The sequence below is a fragment of the Salarias fasciatus genome, chromosome 5 (genome assembly GCF_902148845.1).
Source record: "Salarias fasciatus chromosome 5, fSalaFa1.1, whole genome shotgun sequence".
Taxonomy (NCBI): Eukaryota; Metazoa; Chordata; class Actinopteri; order Blenniiformes; family Blenniidae; genus Salarias; species Salarias fasciatus.
The window spans coordinates 7,802,927-7,823,335 of record NC_043749.1 but is presented as its reverse complement, the minus strand read 5'-3'; the positions used below and the strand labels follow the sequence as shown (position 1 = coordinate 7,823,335).

At 41.7% G+C, this 20,409-nt stretch overlaps 1 protein-coding gene across 3 annotated transcripts in view; it reads left to right on the top strand.

Annotated features, from left to right (window-relative positions):
• slc2a9l2 (solute carrier family 2 member 9, like 2) overlaps positions 1–20,409 on the top strand; it is a 132,821-nt gene that overhangs the window by 20,627 nt on the left and 91,785 nt on the right. For all 3 annotated transcript variants that reach the window (XM_030092455.1, XM_030092454.1, XM_030092456.1), the window contains 3 exons: positions 7,378–7,538; positions 14,076–14,200; positions 14,905–15,050. In XM_030092455.1, the coding sequence (XP_029948315.1) occupies positions 7,378–7,538; positions 14,076–14,200; positions 14,905–15,050 (432 nt within the window). The remainder of the gene's footprint in view (positions 1–7,377; positions 7,539–14,075; positions 14,201–14,904; positions 15,051–20,409) is intronic.

Below are 20,409 nucleotides of genomic sequence, written 5' to 3'. Positions count from 1 at the left end.
CTCTGACTTAGGAGGTCCTGGTGCCAATTGCACTTATGGACACCCCTGTGCTCGAACATGGTGTTTGTTATGGACAAACTGTGGCTAGCACGGAAGTCCAATAACAGAACACCACTCGGGTTCATATCAGGAAGGCCGTGCGTCCCAATCACCCCCCTCCAGGTCTCACTGTCGCTGCCCCTATGAGCGTTGAAGTCCCCCAGCAGAGCAATGGAGTCCCCAGTTGGAGCACTGTCCAGCACCCCTCCCAGGGACTCCCAAGAAGGCCGGGTACTCTGCACTGCTGTTCGGCCCGTAAGCCGAGACAACAGTGAGGCACCTGTCCCCAACCCAAAGTTGCAGAGATGCGACCCTCTCGTTCACTGGGGTAAACTCCAACACATGGCGGCTGAGCTGTGGGGCTATAAGCAAACCCACACCAGCCCGCCGCCTCTCACCGCGGGCAACGCCAGAGAAGTGGAGAGTCCAGCCCTTTTTGAGAGATTGGGTTCCAGAGCCCCGGCTGTGTGTGGAGGTGAGCCCGACTATATCTAGCCGGTACCTCTCGACCTCCCTCACAAGCTCGGCTCCTTCCCCCCCCCCCAACGAAGTGACATTCCATGTCCCTAGAGCTAGTCTCTGTGTCTGAGGATCGGGTCGCTGGGCACCCTGCAGTCGGCTGCCCCAATCCACATTGCATCCGGCCCCTATGGTTCCATCGGCGGGTGGTGGGTCCACCAAAGGGCTAGCCCACGTCGCCCCTTCGGGCTGAGCCCGGCCGGGCCCCGTGGGCAAAGGCCCAGCCACCAGGCGCTCGCTTGCGAACCCCAACCCCAGGCCTGGCTCCAGGGTGGATCCCCGGCTGCGCCATGCCGGGCGAAGTCACAGACCTTGATTGTAACTTCATCACAGGAGCTTTTGACCTGCCCTTTGTCTGGCCCATCACCCAAGACCTGTTTGCCATGGGAGACCCTGCCAGGGGCATAAAGCCTCAGACAATATAGCTCCTGGGATCACGCGGGCACTCAAACTCTCCCACCACTTTAAGGTGGCAGGTCAGGGGGGAGCATCGTAATTCACTGACACATATCTAATACTGTTGTCGAAAAATGTGATATCAGGCTTTAAAAGAATACTCCGAAGATTTTGGACCCACGCCCTATCCCTATCATTTTCAAAGTGAGATAAGCTCATAAATACCTTTTTTGTGTCCGTTCGTCCAGTGCCTGGCTAACAGCTGTTAGCATCGTAGTTAGCTTAGCTCAACTACGGCAGTTGACGAGGAGACAGAGCCAGACTGAGAAAGTGGACATAATCCTCCTTCCAGCGGTCCAGGGGACGGCGTATTAGCACGCAAAGTAAATCCGAATGGTTATAAAACATTTTAAAAGATAGTGTTTTCTTTTCAATCCCTTAAAATAGTGTTTTGATACACACAGACCTGCACAAGCATAGTGCGCTGCGGAAGGATATACCAGGCGCACAGCGGCTGAGTCTATGCTTCTACTGCTGTGCTCCGGTATATCCTTCCGCGGAGCACTGCGCATGCTCAGGTTTGTGTGGATCAAAACGTTATTTTAACGGATTGAAAAGATAACACGTCTTTTAAAATGCTTTATAACCATTCGGATTTACTTCACGTGCTAACACGCCGTCCCCTGGACCACTGGAAGGAGTATTTTGTCCACTTTCTCAGTCTGGCTCTGCCTCCTCTTCACCTGCGGTAGTTGAGCTAAGCTAACTACGATGCTAACAGCTGGGAGCCTGCGGCTGGACGAACGGACAGAACAAAGGTATTTATGAGCTTATCTAACTCTGTAAATGACAGGGATAGGGCGTGGGTCCAAAATCTTCGGAGTATTCCTTTTAACGACTCTCCATTAATGATAATGTCTAAAATTCTCAATGGCAAATCAAACCATTGAGCATCTTTTAAGCTTGTCAGCTTGTCTTAAATTAAATGTTCCCTTAGTCAACATACAAAATAGTCACCAGGAACTAACCGTCAGTAGCTGTTGGATGTACAGGTGAGACCACCATGACAAAGAAGACAACTGCCAATACTTGAGTAAAAGAAAATATCATGATTGCTCATGTGTCCTCTGGGAGGCGCCACAAAACACCCGCCTTCAATGTTATGTAATTAGAATTTTTGTTGTTCTGCTTTTCTACGAATGAGGTTTTGGGCTTTAATTATTTTTCATTTCTGTTTTAATTACACATTTTTAATTACATACTAGGCTTCAGCAGTCGGCGAGGCAAATGCAATTAGTGAATATGAGTTTACCGCGCAGACACGGTACAGGGCCTCCTGTCAAGATAAATCTCTGTAAAGACAGATACATGTATGTTTGGATGAAGTGACTGTTTCTCAATAGCTTTTCGTGCACCAGGCCGGTTCAGTGGTGGAAACTTTCAAGTGAGAAAACAGCAGTTCCTTCGGTCATTTTGTCACCTTGTGTCTATTTCATAGTAATTAGATTCTTCATGGGTCATTAAATTAATTTTCAAACATTACAGCTCTCAGCTTTGCAGCTACCTGTACTGGTGAATTGGAGAAGACACAAAGTAGACTTTAATTGCTGCTGGTAGAAGATAATGAAATTGTATTTGCTCTGAGGACTGTTCCTGTCTGTGACAGTGGCGGGAGTGTCTGGATCTCCAGCTGACGCTCAGGTAAATGTCTGAATGACTTCAGTTGTTTCCACTTTCTCTGCCGCTTGATAGAGGCAGTATTGTTAAGGCAATATGGCATTATCTGCTTTTCTTTCTTCCTGTAGCTACTGTTTCTTTTTGTGATACACCACCTGAGAACAGGTGTTAGAGACTAGTGTTTCTTGACAGACAAACACTACATACATCTGCTGCCTGTGCCTAATTACAAATCAACATTGCAGCACAGAACTGTAATGCTGCGCTGCATGCTGGGGCTTATATGCCTGAAGAGGATTATCACGGTCGTGCTGGTTAAACGTACTGTTGAAGTCACGGTATCATTACAACATCTCTGTGAAATCTCAGAGTCACTGTGGCATTCATTTGTTTTTGGGTTCTCAGTACAGTCTTCCATTCATCTTTTACCTTATTCAAATAACAATGATCAGTTGCCTTGTGATATATCACTGTTGGAGCCAATCATTTATTATCAGAACTAACTGGAAAAATATAATGCAACCTTCAACAGATCTTCTCTTTTTTTTTCTTTTCCATTTTTTTACTACTTTCCCAATTTCAAGGTAGAGTAAAAGCAGCTGCCTTCAACTTGAAACTACATCTACCTGCTTTCATGCCCTGAACTCTCACACAGTGACCCAACGCATTTCAACGCCGTATCGTTGAAACACTCAAGAGAATGTGGTCACAGCACAGTGGGATTCTTTTTTAATTGGATTCTGGCTGTATAAGTTGAAAAACAAAGATGCTATGAGGTGAATTAGCTGAGGAAACGGGGTATAAAAGGGAATCCGGGGGCAGCCTCATATAATGGGTGATTGTCTGATCTTGAAGATCAGTAGATGACTCATACGCTTTGAGGCTTCAGCAGTTATAGTACAAAAGAAATACATTGTCATTTTCTTATGAGTATATGCTTTTTTGCACAGTTGGAAGTCACGAAAAGGAGAGAAAAATACAAGTGTATGGAGAATGGCCTCCATTAAAATTCAGCACCTTTGGTCAGACCCATGCATCACTTGACCTGCGGTGCTAATATGTCCTTGCTGTCGGCCACGGCCCCCAAGTGAACCCACCAAGAGATCATTTTTGTTTTTTAACGCTTCCTTGTCTTTCACTGTTTCTGAAAGAGGTCGATGATGGGCTGTAATATCCCAAAAATACAATCATTTCTGTCTTGCAGGTCCTGCTGTTGTGGTCCGCAAGAGATTTACCTTGTGTAAACACCGCACATAAACAACCTCCCAGATACCGCAGAGACTTCTTTTTTTGGACATCTTATGCGTAGTTTTCACTCAATCTGAAACTGGACTTTCAGTTAGTCTCCAGTATATCTTTTGAGTACATGCTCAGCTTACAGGCTTTATTTGACCCTGAAACAACGTTGTATCTTGAGGGTTGAACCTCACTCCTCGCTTCAGACAATTTAAATAGTTCTTTTCTGTTTTCAGGAAGAAACCCACAATTTTTGTCTCCTAACTTTTCTATCTGATTATAATTCCATCAATACATGACTATTATTAAGCCACCGACAGCGTTCGCCACCGTTCAAAACAAGCAGCACAGCAGGTCAGAGGAGAAGCAAACTTGTCATCACAATTATCAAGAGGGGAATGACACGAAGCCCCAAAAGTATTGATTTGTTTGCAATTTATTTTCACATTACATGATGCCTATTTCCTGCATGTCTTTGTTTTCTTTTGCTGTAATGCTTGAGAGAAACTCTCGAGTGTGTTTCACTGAGGCGGCAAGACAGAATGTTGCAATTTATGTCTGTGAATGTAACAATAAACTAAATGAAAGTGGTTCATTTGTGCTGCCATGCTGAGTGGCGTCAGACCTTCTACATCGAAACCTCCTACTTCCAAAGTGGGACGCTCCCATGTTTGCCGAGTTCTGACTGGGAAATGGGACATTTCCCACCTCCCAGTGACTCACACACGTTTCTCGCCATTTTCCCACTGTTTACTTCTATACATAGCTTCTTCCCACTAGGAACACAATCTCATTATTAATGTAATGCTGCATTTTCTCCATCGCCATGGGGAGTCCACTAAAGGCTCCGGCTTGTCTTCACTCAACTCACACAAAATTAAGAGTCGAGTAGCTCCCCTCCCTCCCTCGCTATCTGTTTTCCCTCCCTGCTAAATGGGTGCGATCATTCAGGGGATTTCTGTTCCCTCTCAAACCTGTCCTCAGCTGTGACAGAATGAGGGGGGGAAAGCAGGTACACCATCTGCGTGGGGGTCTAATTCAGTGAAAACAACACAGCAGGGAGGGATTTGATGTTACCAGATGTTATTCTCGCTTTTTCATCAACCAATTTATTTACAGTGCACCAAGAAAACAGTTGTTTTAATACTGTTTACATGAAAGCTTAGACATGGACTTGTCCTCATGCACTGGAGCATTAAAAACGTGTGTCCACTGAATCCCAGTAAAGTGCTTCGGTTAGCAAACATTATACTTGATTAGACAGCAGACTGTTAGATAAATTTAGCTCTTCCATAGAATGAAGGAGAAGAAAATCATTGCTCTTCATTCCACCTCAATGGAAGGTGAAGGGAATGCAGCAATTAGGATAAACTGGTTAACACTCAGCATGTTTTCTACAGAAAACCAATTTATCTCAGCAAATACCTTCTCAAAAAGCAATCTGCACAGCCTTAACTGACTTTCAAATAACATTTTTACATGCTCACATGTGCAAGGCTGCAAGCAGGGAAATTATCGCAGTGAGGGCAGTACAGTCTAATGAAAGGAGAGATCTCAAGAGGTGAAAAATTCCCTCACCTATTTATATTTCTCATCCTCAGGAGGTGTTTCAGGAACCGGCTTGTGGCTGGGACATGATATTCTTGAGGCTTCGTTGATGTATTTTAAGCAACTCACACAAACTAAGGTTCAGGAAGACGGAGGGGAATTCCTCCACTGTGCCTTATCTGGGAAAATATTTACTAGAGACTGGAATATTATCTCTCCAAATCATTTGAAAATTGACCATGGTGAGTTAATTACCCTCATACAGCAAGCGTACAGTTGTGGCAAAGACTGAGAAGGATGTTGTGGCTGCAGGACTCATGACGAGTTCTTTAAATGAGGACAATGCACAACACCTTCCACTCTGCATTTCCCATATTTACTAAAAGTTAAAACGTTCACCTTTTTCTTCTGGCAAAATATTTCTTACTCTCAGATGCACATGATGCACTTGAACATCTTGATGTAAAAACATGAGAAAAGAAGAGGAGTCCTTTTAAAACTAGCTATTGCATGTATGTTAATTTTCTAGCATGTGCCAAATGAATTCAGCAAAACATTTGGATTTAATTATTATTTGCCCAGTATTTCAGTGGGTTATTTCAATAGTAAGTAATAGTCTGCTGAATGTAGTTAAGGATTAAATGTTTTAGGGGGTTTGGAGTGAAAACCTTCCAGACATGAGGTTGTTGTGTGTTTCAGTGAGTAATGAATCAAGATGTTTAGTCATTATTGACATGAATTTTCTGATTAACACTAAATGTTGTGAGGAAGGTTGATAGAAACCCTGCAGAAATCAGTACCTGGTACTCTGTGACCCCCACCCGGCCCTGCTTGATTTACTTTGCTGGGATAAAACACAGAGTGATATAATCCTTTCAGAAGAGAGAAGAGTGTTATTAAACCTCGCCCGCTGTCAGAATTGTTATGCACAGCGCAGCCTTTTCGCTCCTGAGCAGACAGTGAACGTGACTTTGGGGCTGGAGCCATCCCACGGGATCATTTTCATTTCAGTTTGTTTGATGATAACATTCCAGAGTTGTATCTATCAAAGGAATGATTAAAAAAAAATGCATACAAGAAAATTCCTGTTCTGCATGTTTTTCATCCACGCTGACGACACTTTCATCCAAACTTGAATACTTTTGATAGGTTTCCAAGTCATTTTAAAGCTTGATTTACCGACTCAGCTTATGCTCTGCAGATAATATATAAAAGCTTTCAGTATGAGTTTTTACAGACATGTGAAGACAGGCAGTGTATCATGTTTGACAATTAAGCTGACTTCACAAAATGGGGCTACATGTTGGCTATATCTTTACTTTACATTATATGCTTCAAATATCCAAGGAATGAGTCGAACGTTAAGCCTCAAATTTGTCACAAACATTTCTCCGTTGTATTAATGGTAGAGGAGTAATCAACAAAAAAGTGGCTTTCCCTGCTCTGTTCAGAAAAGCACTGTTTAAGTAAACACAAATAATGACACACCTGCTCATCTTACCTCCTACAAGTCAAACAGGAGAGAAGAGGATTTCAAACTGCTTGATGGTGCTGCATGCTATGCTAAACCACAATAATATCAAGAAAACGAAGCAGTGAGTTACTAAGCAACAACTCATCGTCTATCATATTTCCTGTATATTTTAATCCTCATTACTTCCATTACTACTTTATCTGCTCTCCAGATGAACTATAAATAAAACTAAACTGCAATTATCATACTCGCTTAAATGCTTTCAAATTATATACTGTGTGTACATATAAATCTAATTTTCTTTTACTTTTTTATTTCTATTTAATATAATGTGTGGGATTTGCCAGGTTTTGGATGCACGTTTCACAGTTCCTGTTGTTTTTGAATGGCCTCAAATACATTTGACTCGACTTTGTTATAATTCGATTTCCTTTTCCTTTATCGGATGATTCGACACTTTACAGATGCTTCTTTGTCTTGTGTTGCAGTACATTAAAGCTTTCTACAATGAGACCTGGATTGAAAGATACGGGGAGCCCATTTCAGCAGAGACGGTGACGCTGCTCTGGTCTATTACAGTCTCCATATTCGCTGTTGGAGGCCTTCTCGGAGCAGTATCTGTCTCTCTAATCATCAAAGTGCTGGGAAGGTGAGTAGATTCATGCACGCTTGTGATAACATATATCGCTTATAATTGTACTTATGTGGAACACCAGTCTGAAGAAGTCTGGGTTCAAACTATCACTGAGCTTCCTTTCACAAAGACAGAATATATTGCAGTGATCCTTTTGCAAATATTCAACTCACACGATGAGAGGAAATGTTTCTATCTGAGGTCGGTGCTGCCCGAGTTTCCAAAGTCTGCCTCAGACTGTACTGAGGACATTTCAGATCTCTCTACCGTTCTCACACATTAACAACTGTGAGCTGAAGATGGCTACAAGAATTTAAGTAAAGGTTAACAACACTGAGAAAGCAGCTGCTAATGGAGGTTCATTGAGGGTGAAGGGGCCTATCATTTTACGCACCTCATATTGATACGAACACTTTCACAGTTCTGTCTTTTGCTTTGACATGGCACTTATTTCTTTCTGTTGAAGTATGATATATGCTTTCAAGTTTAATTTTTATTGCATCTGTTACTCATGTATTTTCTGCATATTCCCAGTGTGTGTGTTGATAGATATTGAAGAGAGATTGAAGGCAGCATCTGTTTGTAAAAGTATTGAGGCATTGAGAGTCCAGTAAAGGGTTAAAAAAAAAGCCAATATCTGATCAAATACACCGTATTGAAACGAAAGACTCAATAGTGCAAATTATTTAGGCTTTTAAAGGGAAGTGTGAGTGACATTTTGAGTGGATTACTAATTGATTTGAGTCAAAATGTCAAAGAACCTGAGTTTACATGAACATTTGGTGGGACCTCTGTTGGTCTTTAAACGCTCCGCCATATAATCGCAGAGAGATTTCGGATGTCTGTGTGTTTTGGCTGTTGTCGTCAGTGCCACTGCAAACAAACAAAGATGTCAGGAAAGGTTTTGTGTTGTAAGGAGTGTAGTAAGTTCTCCAAATAAAAAAAATGAGGGACAAAAAAAAAAAAACAAAAAAAAAAACATTTGCAGCCCAACATCTGGTTAAACCCTATAAAAGGAACCTCTGACAAATATCTTGAAGCTTCTCTAAAATATGAATTATTTAATGAGTTTATGGGTGGTTTTCATCTTTTGGAGCAGAAGTAAATCTGACATATCAAAGTCTTTGAAAGTGAAAAACTTTTCTAATTAGACTTCATCTTGAGAAATTGAAGAATTCAAATTCCAGGAAGAGCGGATCGCGCTAAAACACACCCAGGGTCCACATTGTTCGTGATGTCTCAGAAATGTAGTTTTTGCTGGATTTGCTGGATGTTAAATAAGTTGTGCTTTAGTCGTGAGCGAGATCTTTTACTTCCCCTGATTTGTTGCTGACATTATTCATAAATGCTGTGGTGAAGATTAATATTCATCCATAAGAAATACCACAGCTTCATTTTTCATTGCTTGGCGGACACAGAAATCCTGAGCTTAGTGCTCCAGTATAACATGGTCTGCACACTCTCTGAAGCTGTTTACTTTGTCAGACTCCTCTTTCTCACTTCACTTTATTACTTCCCATACCTTATGCACTTTCTTCCTGCTGGTTTTGACTCTCTGAATCACTGTCCATAAACACTGGCTCAGAGCTCAGAGGGTATTATGGGCCCGGGGTTACAGAGTTCAGTGAAATGTAGGGACTTAAGGTATCTACTCCTACTACAGGATAATTATAGATTAATTAAAATCTTAATGTTTGTATATATAACTGCATTAATTAAAAAGGTTTGTATTTATATTCATTTAGTTTGAAAGCACATACACCTCATTACCTTCCATAGACGTTTCTTCATCAAGCTTTGACTGAACCGAGCACTGTGTGTGGTTTTTTTAGACACCCACCTCAATATACAGTTGTTTTTTTGGGAGGAAACTGAAGAAATGTCTCACAGCAGTTTGTTTTTTTCTCACTCATGAACTTTCCACTGTGTTTACTGGTACAGCCACAAATCCCCAGTCAAACTTTACTTGTAAAGTTTACTTGTAAAGTTTGACTCTAGTCTGATAACAGCTTTAAGGTTCACAGCAAATTTCCCAGTGTTGAATTAACTCTGAAAGTGTTCTTAGAATGAACACTTTAAAGTGTGTATTTTAACACTTACATTTAACACTACAACAGTGTATATATGAGACCACTCTTAACACTTTCAGAGTTAATTCAACACTGGGAAATTTGCCGTGTTGTTTCATCGTGTTGATTTGTTTTCTGTTCACAGTCAAACCTGCAGTGAGATTTTTTTCCTTCCGCTTGCGACTTCTGTCTGAGTAGTTGCATTGTCATGCATGCAGACTTCTGTTCAAAGTGACAATTGTAACTCTAGAGCAGGGCAGAATTGGGAGAAAATATCTATGTGATGTTAATGGGGCTGTTGACTCCTCATCAGTGATGACTGAAGAGCCGATAAGTCATCTGCATTACCTTTTTTTTTTGGCTAATAATTCAAAAAACTCCCAAAGAACTGATCCGGTATAGCTACGATTACAATACTGTGAGTATTTGCAATTCATTAGTTTATCACTTGGTTTTTTTTTTAACCTGATTATATAGTTATCATGAAGGGTTATGGTTTCAATTTCACTGAAGTCGGGATGACAGTCGATACGACTCATTATCAGGAACGTGACTATATTAGTCACTTCTTCATTTAACAGTGGTGACTTATTATTAACCTGGTTTGAGCAGCCTCTGCCCTCCTTTTATGATATCCTACACGAAAATCCAGTGAGGAATATATCTAATTTCTATCAGAATTTGAAAAGAATGTGTAAATGTTGCCTGTTTTACACTGTTCCCATAGAATTTCTAAAAGAATAAATGGGACCTAACAGAGATAGTGTTTTCAGTTTTATCTAATTGAACAGTCCTGGTTAAAAATTGACTGTTCAAATGTGCTTCAAAAACTTCCCAGAATACAAATTTCCTGCTCTCATTGATTCCGCAGAAGAGTTGCACAAAAAATTAATTTGGAGGCATGTCAGATGTGTCAGAAGAAGTAAGTAGCTTCTGTGAGCGAAGAACTTGTTCCAGTCTCACTGTCAAAGTTTCTCTGGTTTCTCCCTCGCCTCGGTTTGCTGTACTGTAAGTCCTCCTCCCCTTCAGGATCACACTCGGGCACCGACAAAATCACCTCTGTGCTCTGGAAGAATACACTTTCAAAAGAATCTATTATTCACTAATGATGAGGATGTCGCTCTCAGAGCAGGGGGAGACTTATGAAGCTTTCATTCGGAGTCATTTGAGACAATTAAGATGCCCTCAAGAGTCACCTTGGGTTTTTCCTGTGATCCCCACTATGTTGATTAATTTGAAACCCATTATTCATCCCCCCTACATTCCTCCTGCAAGACATCTGTGGGCCAGCTGGTAGTTTTCCACTGTCTCAGAAAGGTTGAAATCCACATGTCCGGGAGAAGAGCTGAATATATATCAGCAGAAGAGGACGCACGGGGCAATAAAACTAGAAAAGTACTCCGCAGACTGACTAAGTGGTTTATTAAAAGTTTGCCAGAGAAGCTAATACTTTTTTTTTTTTCTCTTTTGATGTCTGCATATTTCATCACTGCATCTTGTTTCCATGGAGGATACGAAGGCAAATTACTGAAAACAACACAGCAAGATGAGTGTTTGTCTCCATGACAAAAAGAGACGGCGGCAGTTTTGCTGCTGCTGTGACTTTGTGTCCGTGATTGGTTCTAAAATAGTGAAGGGGCAATCATTTCAGGTTGGGGGTACTCTTGAGACAGTCTCAACAGTCTCAAGTGTGTTGTTGTACAGTAACAATCTCTGTGCAGCAGTGGCAGCTTATAAAAGCAAGAAAAACATCGAACCTTCTCTGGAATCAGCAAAACCACTCATTGTAGGCCCAGCATCGAGCACACAAAACTGTAATTTTTTTTTTTTTATGGGTGATTTTGCAACTATTGCCTTGTTTTTGCTGGCAGCACTATTTTTTTCGGTGGAGACCAAACACATAAAGAAAAAATAAATATATATTTTTTTATTTGTGTTGTCAACCATTGAATGGCATTACGCAACTGTACAACTCTACTGTGTAGAATATGTGCAATAATCCTGGACATAATATCCTGCAATCACTGTCACTTTATAGCCCCCAAAAGCAATCATGGACACTTTATAAGCACTCATTCTACTGCACTAAAAAATACTTGTACATATTTGTATATATTATAGTTTCTGTTAAATTTAAACCTACACTAAGGAACTTTTCAACCTTAATAAAACATTTTAATATCTTTTGTGATGATACATCGACTTATAACTAGTTGAATGACCCCTCTGTCACGGGCTGAGGGCGTCAGTATTGCTTTCACTTGGACTAAGCAACTGTGAGGAGGGTGGTAGGAACCCTGCACACTGAAAAACTCCAAATGTGCGGACTGCTTTACGGCATGCGTCGCATCATGATATAACATTGTTTAGCCATCATTAGATTCATTACCTCGTCGCTCTCTGTCCTTCACACAGCCACTGGAAACAAATGTAGGCGAGTTCAGTCTGACAGCATGCCACCGGGAGCAGCATTTTCCGACATCACGCGCTAGTCCTCATGGGAACTGTAGTATTCCTTCAGGCAAAACACTACCGCTTTTGTCCACTGGCGCCGCCAAAATCAATGAAAACTGAAAGTTCCTTAGTGTAGCTTTAAGATTTATGTTGTACAGTTCAGTTAGATGTTTTTTTTATTTTAGTTGTCTATTATTTTTACTACGACTTGCACTGTTACTTATTCTTATTCTTTTTTTTGCATCTTTCAGCACTTTTTGCACCCCCTTGTGTGTCCTGCGAGTGTCTGCTCCTGGAAATTTCTCTGAGATTAATAAAGACTATTCTATTCCAGTGTGTCCCCTAGGATTGGCCCCTTGGGGGGGGGGGAGTGCAGGTCTTTGTCGCTGTCGTTTTTTCTGCATCACGTGAAACTGTCGAGTGTGTATGTGTGTGTATTTGTGTGTTTTTGTTTGTACGTGCGTATGTCTGTTTGTGTGTGTCCATCTCTCTTGTGATTAGACCCAAGTGACAAATTATGGACGGACGGGCAACACCGTAACTAATCGTCATTTAATGTATTTTATTTTGAAAATTGACCGGATTCTCTTGCTTTTTCTGTTTCCGACTTCCTGTCTGGTCCGATCTGCTTGATCCAGCTTGACAAATGGCGCTCTCGGCGCTCGTGGCTCGCGTGAAAAATAGAACGAAACAGAGCAGGCGCGAGCCGTGGCGCGCGGCGTCCCCCTGCGCATTGTGTGCGGGCAGTCAGATAGGTTAACATGGGAGGCGATCAGAAGCGCCGTGCGCGGCGCTTCCGCGTCCAGTGCGTTCGGGCCATGAGGCACTCGCTGCAGCACTCCACTGTGTCTACTCCCCCTCCCTCCGTCGAGCGGCCTTTATGCAGGAAAACTGAAGTTTGCGTGTAAAAAAGTAACAATTATTTTAATTTAACTTGACCTTCTAGGGGAGGCGGGGCGCCCCCCTAATATAATGGTAGGGAAACACTGTATTCTGTTAGTTTAACTGCAACATGAGGCTGTATTGATGTGCTCTTCGTCCTCGGTCGTATCACACCGGTGCTGATGTTCTGTACTCCTGCAACATTGTATAAATGACCGGAAACAAACAAAACCAACAACAACAAAAAACGGATTATGCAACATCTGTAATAGGTTTCCATCGAATGATTAATATGCGATAGCTTGTCACACACTGAAATTGTCACTGAAGGTTTTTCTTTCTTTTTTTTTTTAAAGCTGAAAGATTTAATGTGAAGTTCACTAAATGTCTTTGCACACACACATGCACGCACTCACACACAGGCACTGTATATGTCTATAATTTACTGTGGTAAGCTGAGCTGACCTGATGCTGCCTGTTACAGTTTCATAGATATGAGAGTAATGTTCATCCCCTCAAAATATCCATTTGAAGTGGCTTTAACATGATCCTTTTTCATTTTTTTGTCCATCTGCATAGAAATATAATGAATTTGAATATCCATGGAACATAATGATCCACTAACCATCCTGAATAGCAGTGCAGTTTCAAAGCGATTGGTATTTAGTGACAGATTTAAAAAAAAAAACGGCTGTTTGGCACATTTTGGATAAAGTGTCCTTGGGTGCCTATTTTTCATCTTCAAGAGTTAAGAAAAGACCAGTGAGTTAATGTAGTAAATGGCATGTCTGTGAGGGTTTTCAGTGGCAATTTCAGTCAATTTTTACTTAATAGTGAAAAGTGTGTGATTGTGTTGAGCTGATTGTGTGTGTGGAACAATGGACTCTATCGTCTGACGCCTACAGCAGCCTTCAGTGAAATGTTTCAACGTTCTGCTGCACTGCAGAAATATGAAGTCATCCAGAAAACCCTCAGGCCCTTTGATTCTTCAAAAACATTACATTTTTCTGGCTTCAATTCTTGCTTTAAAATTTAGTAGAAATGTTTTGACAAAAGTAAAATTCTTTGACTTAATTAGTTTAAAGATTTGCATATAGCAAATATATGTTCACATGTATTTCTAAGCACTCAACCATGTTCATTTCAGAAAGGGAACCTTGTTGGTAAATAACGGCTTCGCTGTCGTTGCTGCTCTGCTGCTGTCGTTGGGGGAAATGTCAAGATCTTTTGAGATGCTCATTGTTGGCAGATTGATGATGGGAGTGGACTCTGGTGAGTGCTCTTTTCTTTTCTTTTTGTTAACACTCTTACATTGTGTTCACTGTGCAACAGTTCACTTGGAGCAGACATTAAAAGCATTACAGACAGTAGGAAACAAGATAATCATCGGTTTGGATAGTTGCAGTGTAAAAGTCTCTGAGGGGAGGAATTGGTCCGTTTATGATGTGTCGTGCCACCCTCACCACCAAACCTTCCTGTTGTCCACCATGTTGAAGAACTGATAATCTGGAATTATCTAAGAATGTGATAAAACTAAACCGAGAAACTCGGATAACAATCTCAGAAAAGAAAAAGAAACCTTACTTTTGGTACCTGAATAACCCTGGGCCATGTCAAAGAATTTACAAAAGTGTGATTGTGTGATGATTAAATACTCAGGTACATCACAGTTGTGGCGTTACTCACTGTCCTATGATTTTACATTATACAGAATTTAGTGTGGTTAGTTTCAGTGTCTGAAAAAGAAATAATAATAATAGTAATTGAAAAAACAGTGGGACGAGTTCCACATCTTTGACGATCATGGAGCAAATCCCAGTTAACTATGGGTGAGGACAGGATTTAGCCTGGACAGACCGCCAGGCCACAGACCAAACAGAGAGAGAGAGAGAGAGAGAGAGAGAGAGAACCACACCTCCTAATACCACTCTCTGTATTTATTTCAGATTTTAATGTTTTTTTTTTTTTTTTGACAGGCATAGCTCTCAGTGCCCTCCCCATGTACCTGGGAGAAATTTCTCCAAGACACATCAGAGGCTCCATTGGCCAGTTCAACTCCATCCTGATCTGCTTGGGGGTGTTCACAGGACAAGCGCTGGGACTGCCGGAGCTGCTTGGTCAGGTCAGAGCAGCTTTAAACTTTTATAATACGGATGTTTTATTTAATCTTTTTTTAAAAATTACCAATACAGTAGCAGTTAGTAGAATCTTTTTGGGTCTTGATTGCACTCTGAAAGCATTTGTCATGGTGGAAGTCAGGGCATTCCAGTTGGGACATAAATGTGTAGCAGTAGCTGAGTAAAAAGGTGGAAGAGTGAGAAAAGGATTTGACTTTGTGAAGGAGATTAATTGATCTTGCTCCAGCAGGCAGTGTTTGATGGAGGCTCATAAAGTGCATTTTGAAGCATTCCTGCAGGTGTTCTGTAAGTGCATGTCATTTTACCGTATATTTTTTACTGTACGGATTTAACCGTATTTTGTTATTAACAGTAGCACTTAAACCTCTCAGGATCATGCCAATGCACTAAATCCATTAGGTAATATTTGTTGCCATGGGGGAACTTTGCTGTTGAACATATGCAGAATAAGATGCCTGTTAAACTTCAGGATGCAAATTTGATTCAATAAAAACATTCTCACATAAATTTAAAAATCATTTCAACAAGATGTTTAATGTTGTGGTGCAGACCAGGAACACATTTGGGAACAGAGTCATGATTTTGTGATTGATGATGTGTTTTGACACAGATGGCTTGAACAAGGTATTGGCAAGATCAATTCACAAACCAAAGAGTGTTGACACTTTTTCTTAGTCCAGGGGTAAAATCATTGAAGGATTCAAACCCAAGGCTAGATGGAGTAGTCTCATTCATTCAGCCTCTGACAGTGTCAGGGAGAAATAAACCTGGGATCTCGAACTGCAGGCTCATCTCTCTGACAGTTCAATCTGGGAACAAAAAGCAAATAAAAAGTCTCTTATGGTATAACTGTTTTGAACACACATTGATAAAAGAGACCTTGAGGAAGCTGTACAATATAAAAAACTGCACAGGCATTACTATGTGACTGACAGTTGTATAAGCTTTAATTGAAAAATTAAATACAAAAAAATGAGGTTGTCTGAATGAGAGGTTAACAAAAGGCACATGAACGTAAACAATCATGTAGCATACTCACTGAAGCTTTGTACATGTGCAAAATTGAAATTAGCACACAGTTATTCACATTATGCCACTGTTTTGTGGTTGGACGGCCCTGTTTTATAACCTTGAGTCACTGTGGAACTCGTTAAGTTTGCTGACGACAGCACTGATGGGTTTAATCCCCAACGAGAGACAAGGAGTACTTCATGGAGATCACTCACCTGAAGGACTTGTATAGAGAAACAACCTCCTCCTGAACATCAGCAAGACCGAGGAGCTGAAGAATACCAGACTGTTCACTCAGAACCAGCGGGGCAGAGGTGGAGAGAGTGGAGAGCTTCAAGTATGTGTCAACATCACGCAGGACCTGATGTGGTCCTGTCACATCGACAGATCAATCAATCAATCAATCAATCAATCAATTTATTTTTGTATAGCCCAGTATCACAACAACAGTTGCCTCAGAGGGCTTCAAGATGTTACATTGGTTGGTAAAAATAAAAACAGTGAATAAGCATAATATTAATATGTCAAATTCACAGTAACGAGACAAAACGAAGCAACCACCGCCTTAGACCCTCACATCCGGCAAGAAAAAACTCCAAAAACCCAGTGGGAAAAGAAGAAATCTTGGGGAGAACCACAGTATGGAGGGATCCCTCTCCCAGGGACGGACAGCTTTGGCAACAGCTAGCATGAGACAATAAAAAGTAAAGCCTAGGACTATGTTGAGTACAGTCCGTTGGACAGCACAGGAACAGTCCAGCACAGGAACTATGGATCCCAGAAGTAGAACCGAAGCCAGTCCGCTGGCAGCACCGACAGGAGTGTCCTCCCGGTCCGGACAGAGCTTGTTCGTAGGCCCTCGTAATAGTGGAGTCAGCAACTGAAACTGGAGAAGACTCCCCCTCGAAGGGGGGGACAGCAGGTAAAAAGCAATGAACGGACTAAAGGGAATAACATTCAGACATTAGAGGATAGGGCTCAGTGCACCGTACTTCCCACAGCATTCTAGCTCCTCGGGCAGCTTTGTGAATAGTTTATTATTTAAACTAGTATTTAGTTAGTTTAGTCAGGTGAAGAAAGCTCCGCACCTCAGATGCCTGAAACCGCTCCCCTCAACTTGCAGCTTATTTACATGAAACGATGCAGGGGTTAAAGGTCAGGAAGCTCGAAAGCGAACCCACCCACCCCACGCCAGGCATTATGGCATTACCACTGTCTGAAAGCAAACACCGAGAGGTTGAGGAGGAGCTGCTTACCTCAGGCTGTCCGCCTGCTGAACCTTGACCCCTGCTGGCACCTTGATTTATGTATTTTGCTCACTTTGTACATATACATACACACACTTACAGCTTGAACTGGTGCAAATCGCATTTCACTGCATGTTATGTGCATACTTGTGATACATCAGGGTCTTGAACTTCAGGCAGTTCATCTGTGATTGGAATCATTTTCAGATCTCCAAATCTGAAGGTGACTAACTGATTTACACGTGCGGCCGGAGAGTTAGGGGTTTTATTTCTGAGTGACGGTGGTCCAAATCTTCTACTCAGCTCAACTCAGCTTTATTTTTATAGCACTTTAAAAACAACTACTGCTGGCACAAAGTCATAAATATAAGCGAAAGTGCAAGAATAAAATACAGGAAGAACTAAGAAAACAAAAACAAACAACAAAGCAAAACAACAAAACAAAAAAGAGGCATTTGAAAAAAAAAGACCAAGGCAAAGACCAAAAAAAAAAAAAAAAAAAAAGACCAAGGGCAGAGTCTCAGGCTGAGTTAAAAGTCAGTGAATAAAAATGTGTTTTAAGATCTTTCTTAAAAATGGACAGTGAGGGGGCCTGTCTGATGCACAGTGGCAGCTCATTCCACAGCAGGCCACAACAGAAAAAGCTCTGTCCCCTCTGAGCTTACGTTTGGACCTGGGCACCTCCAGGAGCAGCTGATGAGCTGATCTGAGGCACTGAGCTGGAGTGTAGGGGTAAAGCAGCTCAGAGATAAGGCGGGGCGAGTGTTGTGGATTTTTATTTAAAAAGTATCCTAGGCCAGTTGCGATGCAAAAAACCTACAAACATATTTTTCAGAAAAATCGTAAAATCTTTAATTATATCCACTCTTGGTTCTTCCAGGAAAAAAAATCAGAATCGGAGTCAGAATGCAAAGTAGAGAGCTTTATTACTAAAACCCCCCAGCAGCCAGCCCGACCAAAAGGAACTGGAGCAAAGACTGAGCTCAGCCTCGCCCTTTTTATACTGTTTCTGGAAGGACACCTGTGCTCCAGCCCCCCCGCTGCTCCACTATATGAAACTCCGTTGGGACTGTACACATGCTAAACACTCATAGTGATATCACTTCGTAGTGAATGTACACCTCTTGGCACAGCTGCAAACCTGTTAGTTCCCTCTCTCCTTCCTTCACACAGGTGCCCAGTCCTTCACCCCACCCCCAGTCCTCTCTATCAGGACTTTCAACTTCTCCATACATCTCACACCAGTGCCAAGTACTTTCAAACATTTCATATAGTTCTTCATTGCTTGACATGTGGGTCCCACTTGCGAAAAAAGGAAAAAGAAGCCCCGACCAGGTGGCCTCTGCCTCTGAAAAAAGAAAAAACAGACTGGCAGGCTGCCAGGTAGTTGCCACTAAGAAAAAAAAGGAAAAAAGGCATGCAGAAAAAACAAAAAGAGAGGCAAACTAATACTTGGGTTTTGTGTCACACATAATACATCTTTTTCCCACACCTGTTTACACAATCACTCTGTACCTAAATAGAGACATGAATAATATGAAAATTACTAAATAACATATTATAATAAACATGATGTGAAGAAAACTATATAATTATTCAACACGAGACCATTTAGGGATTTAAAAACAAATGAAACAATCTCAAGATGGACTCTAAAGTGCACAGGTAGCCAGTGGAGGGAGGCCAGGATGGGAGTGATATGCTCCCTCTTTTGTACTCCAGTTCGTAGCTGCGCTTGCAGCATTTTGGACCAACTGGAGGAATCCAGGCTTTAATGTCCTCAAGGCACCATAGTAGAGGCGTTAATGAGAAGGCCCATAAGACTGTCTGTCAGGTATGACCTGAACCACTGCAGTACAGGACCACTGATGCCAACCAGGTGCTGCAGTTGAGATATTAAGATGTTGTGATCCACAGTGTCAAATGCAGCAGTTAGGTCCAGCATTATGGAAGTTTTTGCTACATTCGCGAGGGGGTGCTGCAGCACCCTCTGCACCCCTACTTCCCGCAGCCATGACAATCACGAACCATGACAGAGGCAAGAGGTATAATACTTAGGACAAATACATCAAGAAAAATCTTTTAATCCTCTGGAACAAATCTAAATTAAAACTTCAACTTTGATCAAACAAAAAAACCTGCCATGGTGCACCATCAACAGCTACTTTTAAATGTGTCATCACATCACATCACAGTGAATTCCATAATGATCTTCAGCAGTGCAGCTCACCTCACTTCTTTAAAAGGTGGAGAATTTCCATCACCTCGGCTCCCTGTCAGTTCGCCGTGCCCCCAGTGTGAGCCCCCCCCAGGAGTTCTTCATCCATGCTAATTTGTCTTTGTAGGCCTGCCTTGGTGAAGGGTTCAGTAAGCATGAGCTGCTGGGTATCTTTGCAAGATGGCCTTTATAGTGACCTCCCAGTAACCCCCGGCTTGTTCCCACTGGACGCCGCCATCAGTTCCATTTAAGAAACCCTCTTTCAGGGTCTTGCTGACAGGACTGATGTACCTAATGCTGAGGTGTGAAAAGAGGTTCATGTGAGATCCACTGGTGACACGTCTGGACCTACAATCCTTATCATGAGGTTCACAACTTTCATCAGCTTCTCCCTCAGTTCCTGATCTAATTGAGCTAGTGCAAGACCATCCTCCTCTCTGGCTGGTGTTCAACAAGAGCATCTTGCCACTCCCTGGGATATCGTTCTCTGATTTCCCAATTTTGCATTTATTTCACATGCATATAGTCTCAATTTTACATTTCGGAACTGGAACAACTGTAGTAGTTAGTATGTTGGTTTCTCTCTCTCTCTCTCTCTCTCTCTCTCTCTTGATATCCTGCCACGAACGGTTTCCAGCAGTTTACTATGATGTTGAATTTTACTGCACTATGTTGCTGCCAGATTAATGCTCAGTCAGGATTGTAATTATCTTTATTTTATGTTTCTCCAGTGGCCTCCAGTATTCACGGCAATATGCCGCAGCAGTTTTGAGGTCTGTAATGGAAAGTTTCCTGAAACATATCTTCTTTTTTTTTTTTTTTTTTTTTGTAGCATTTTAAACCAAGCTGAACTGAAACAGCTGTGCA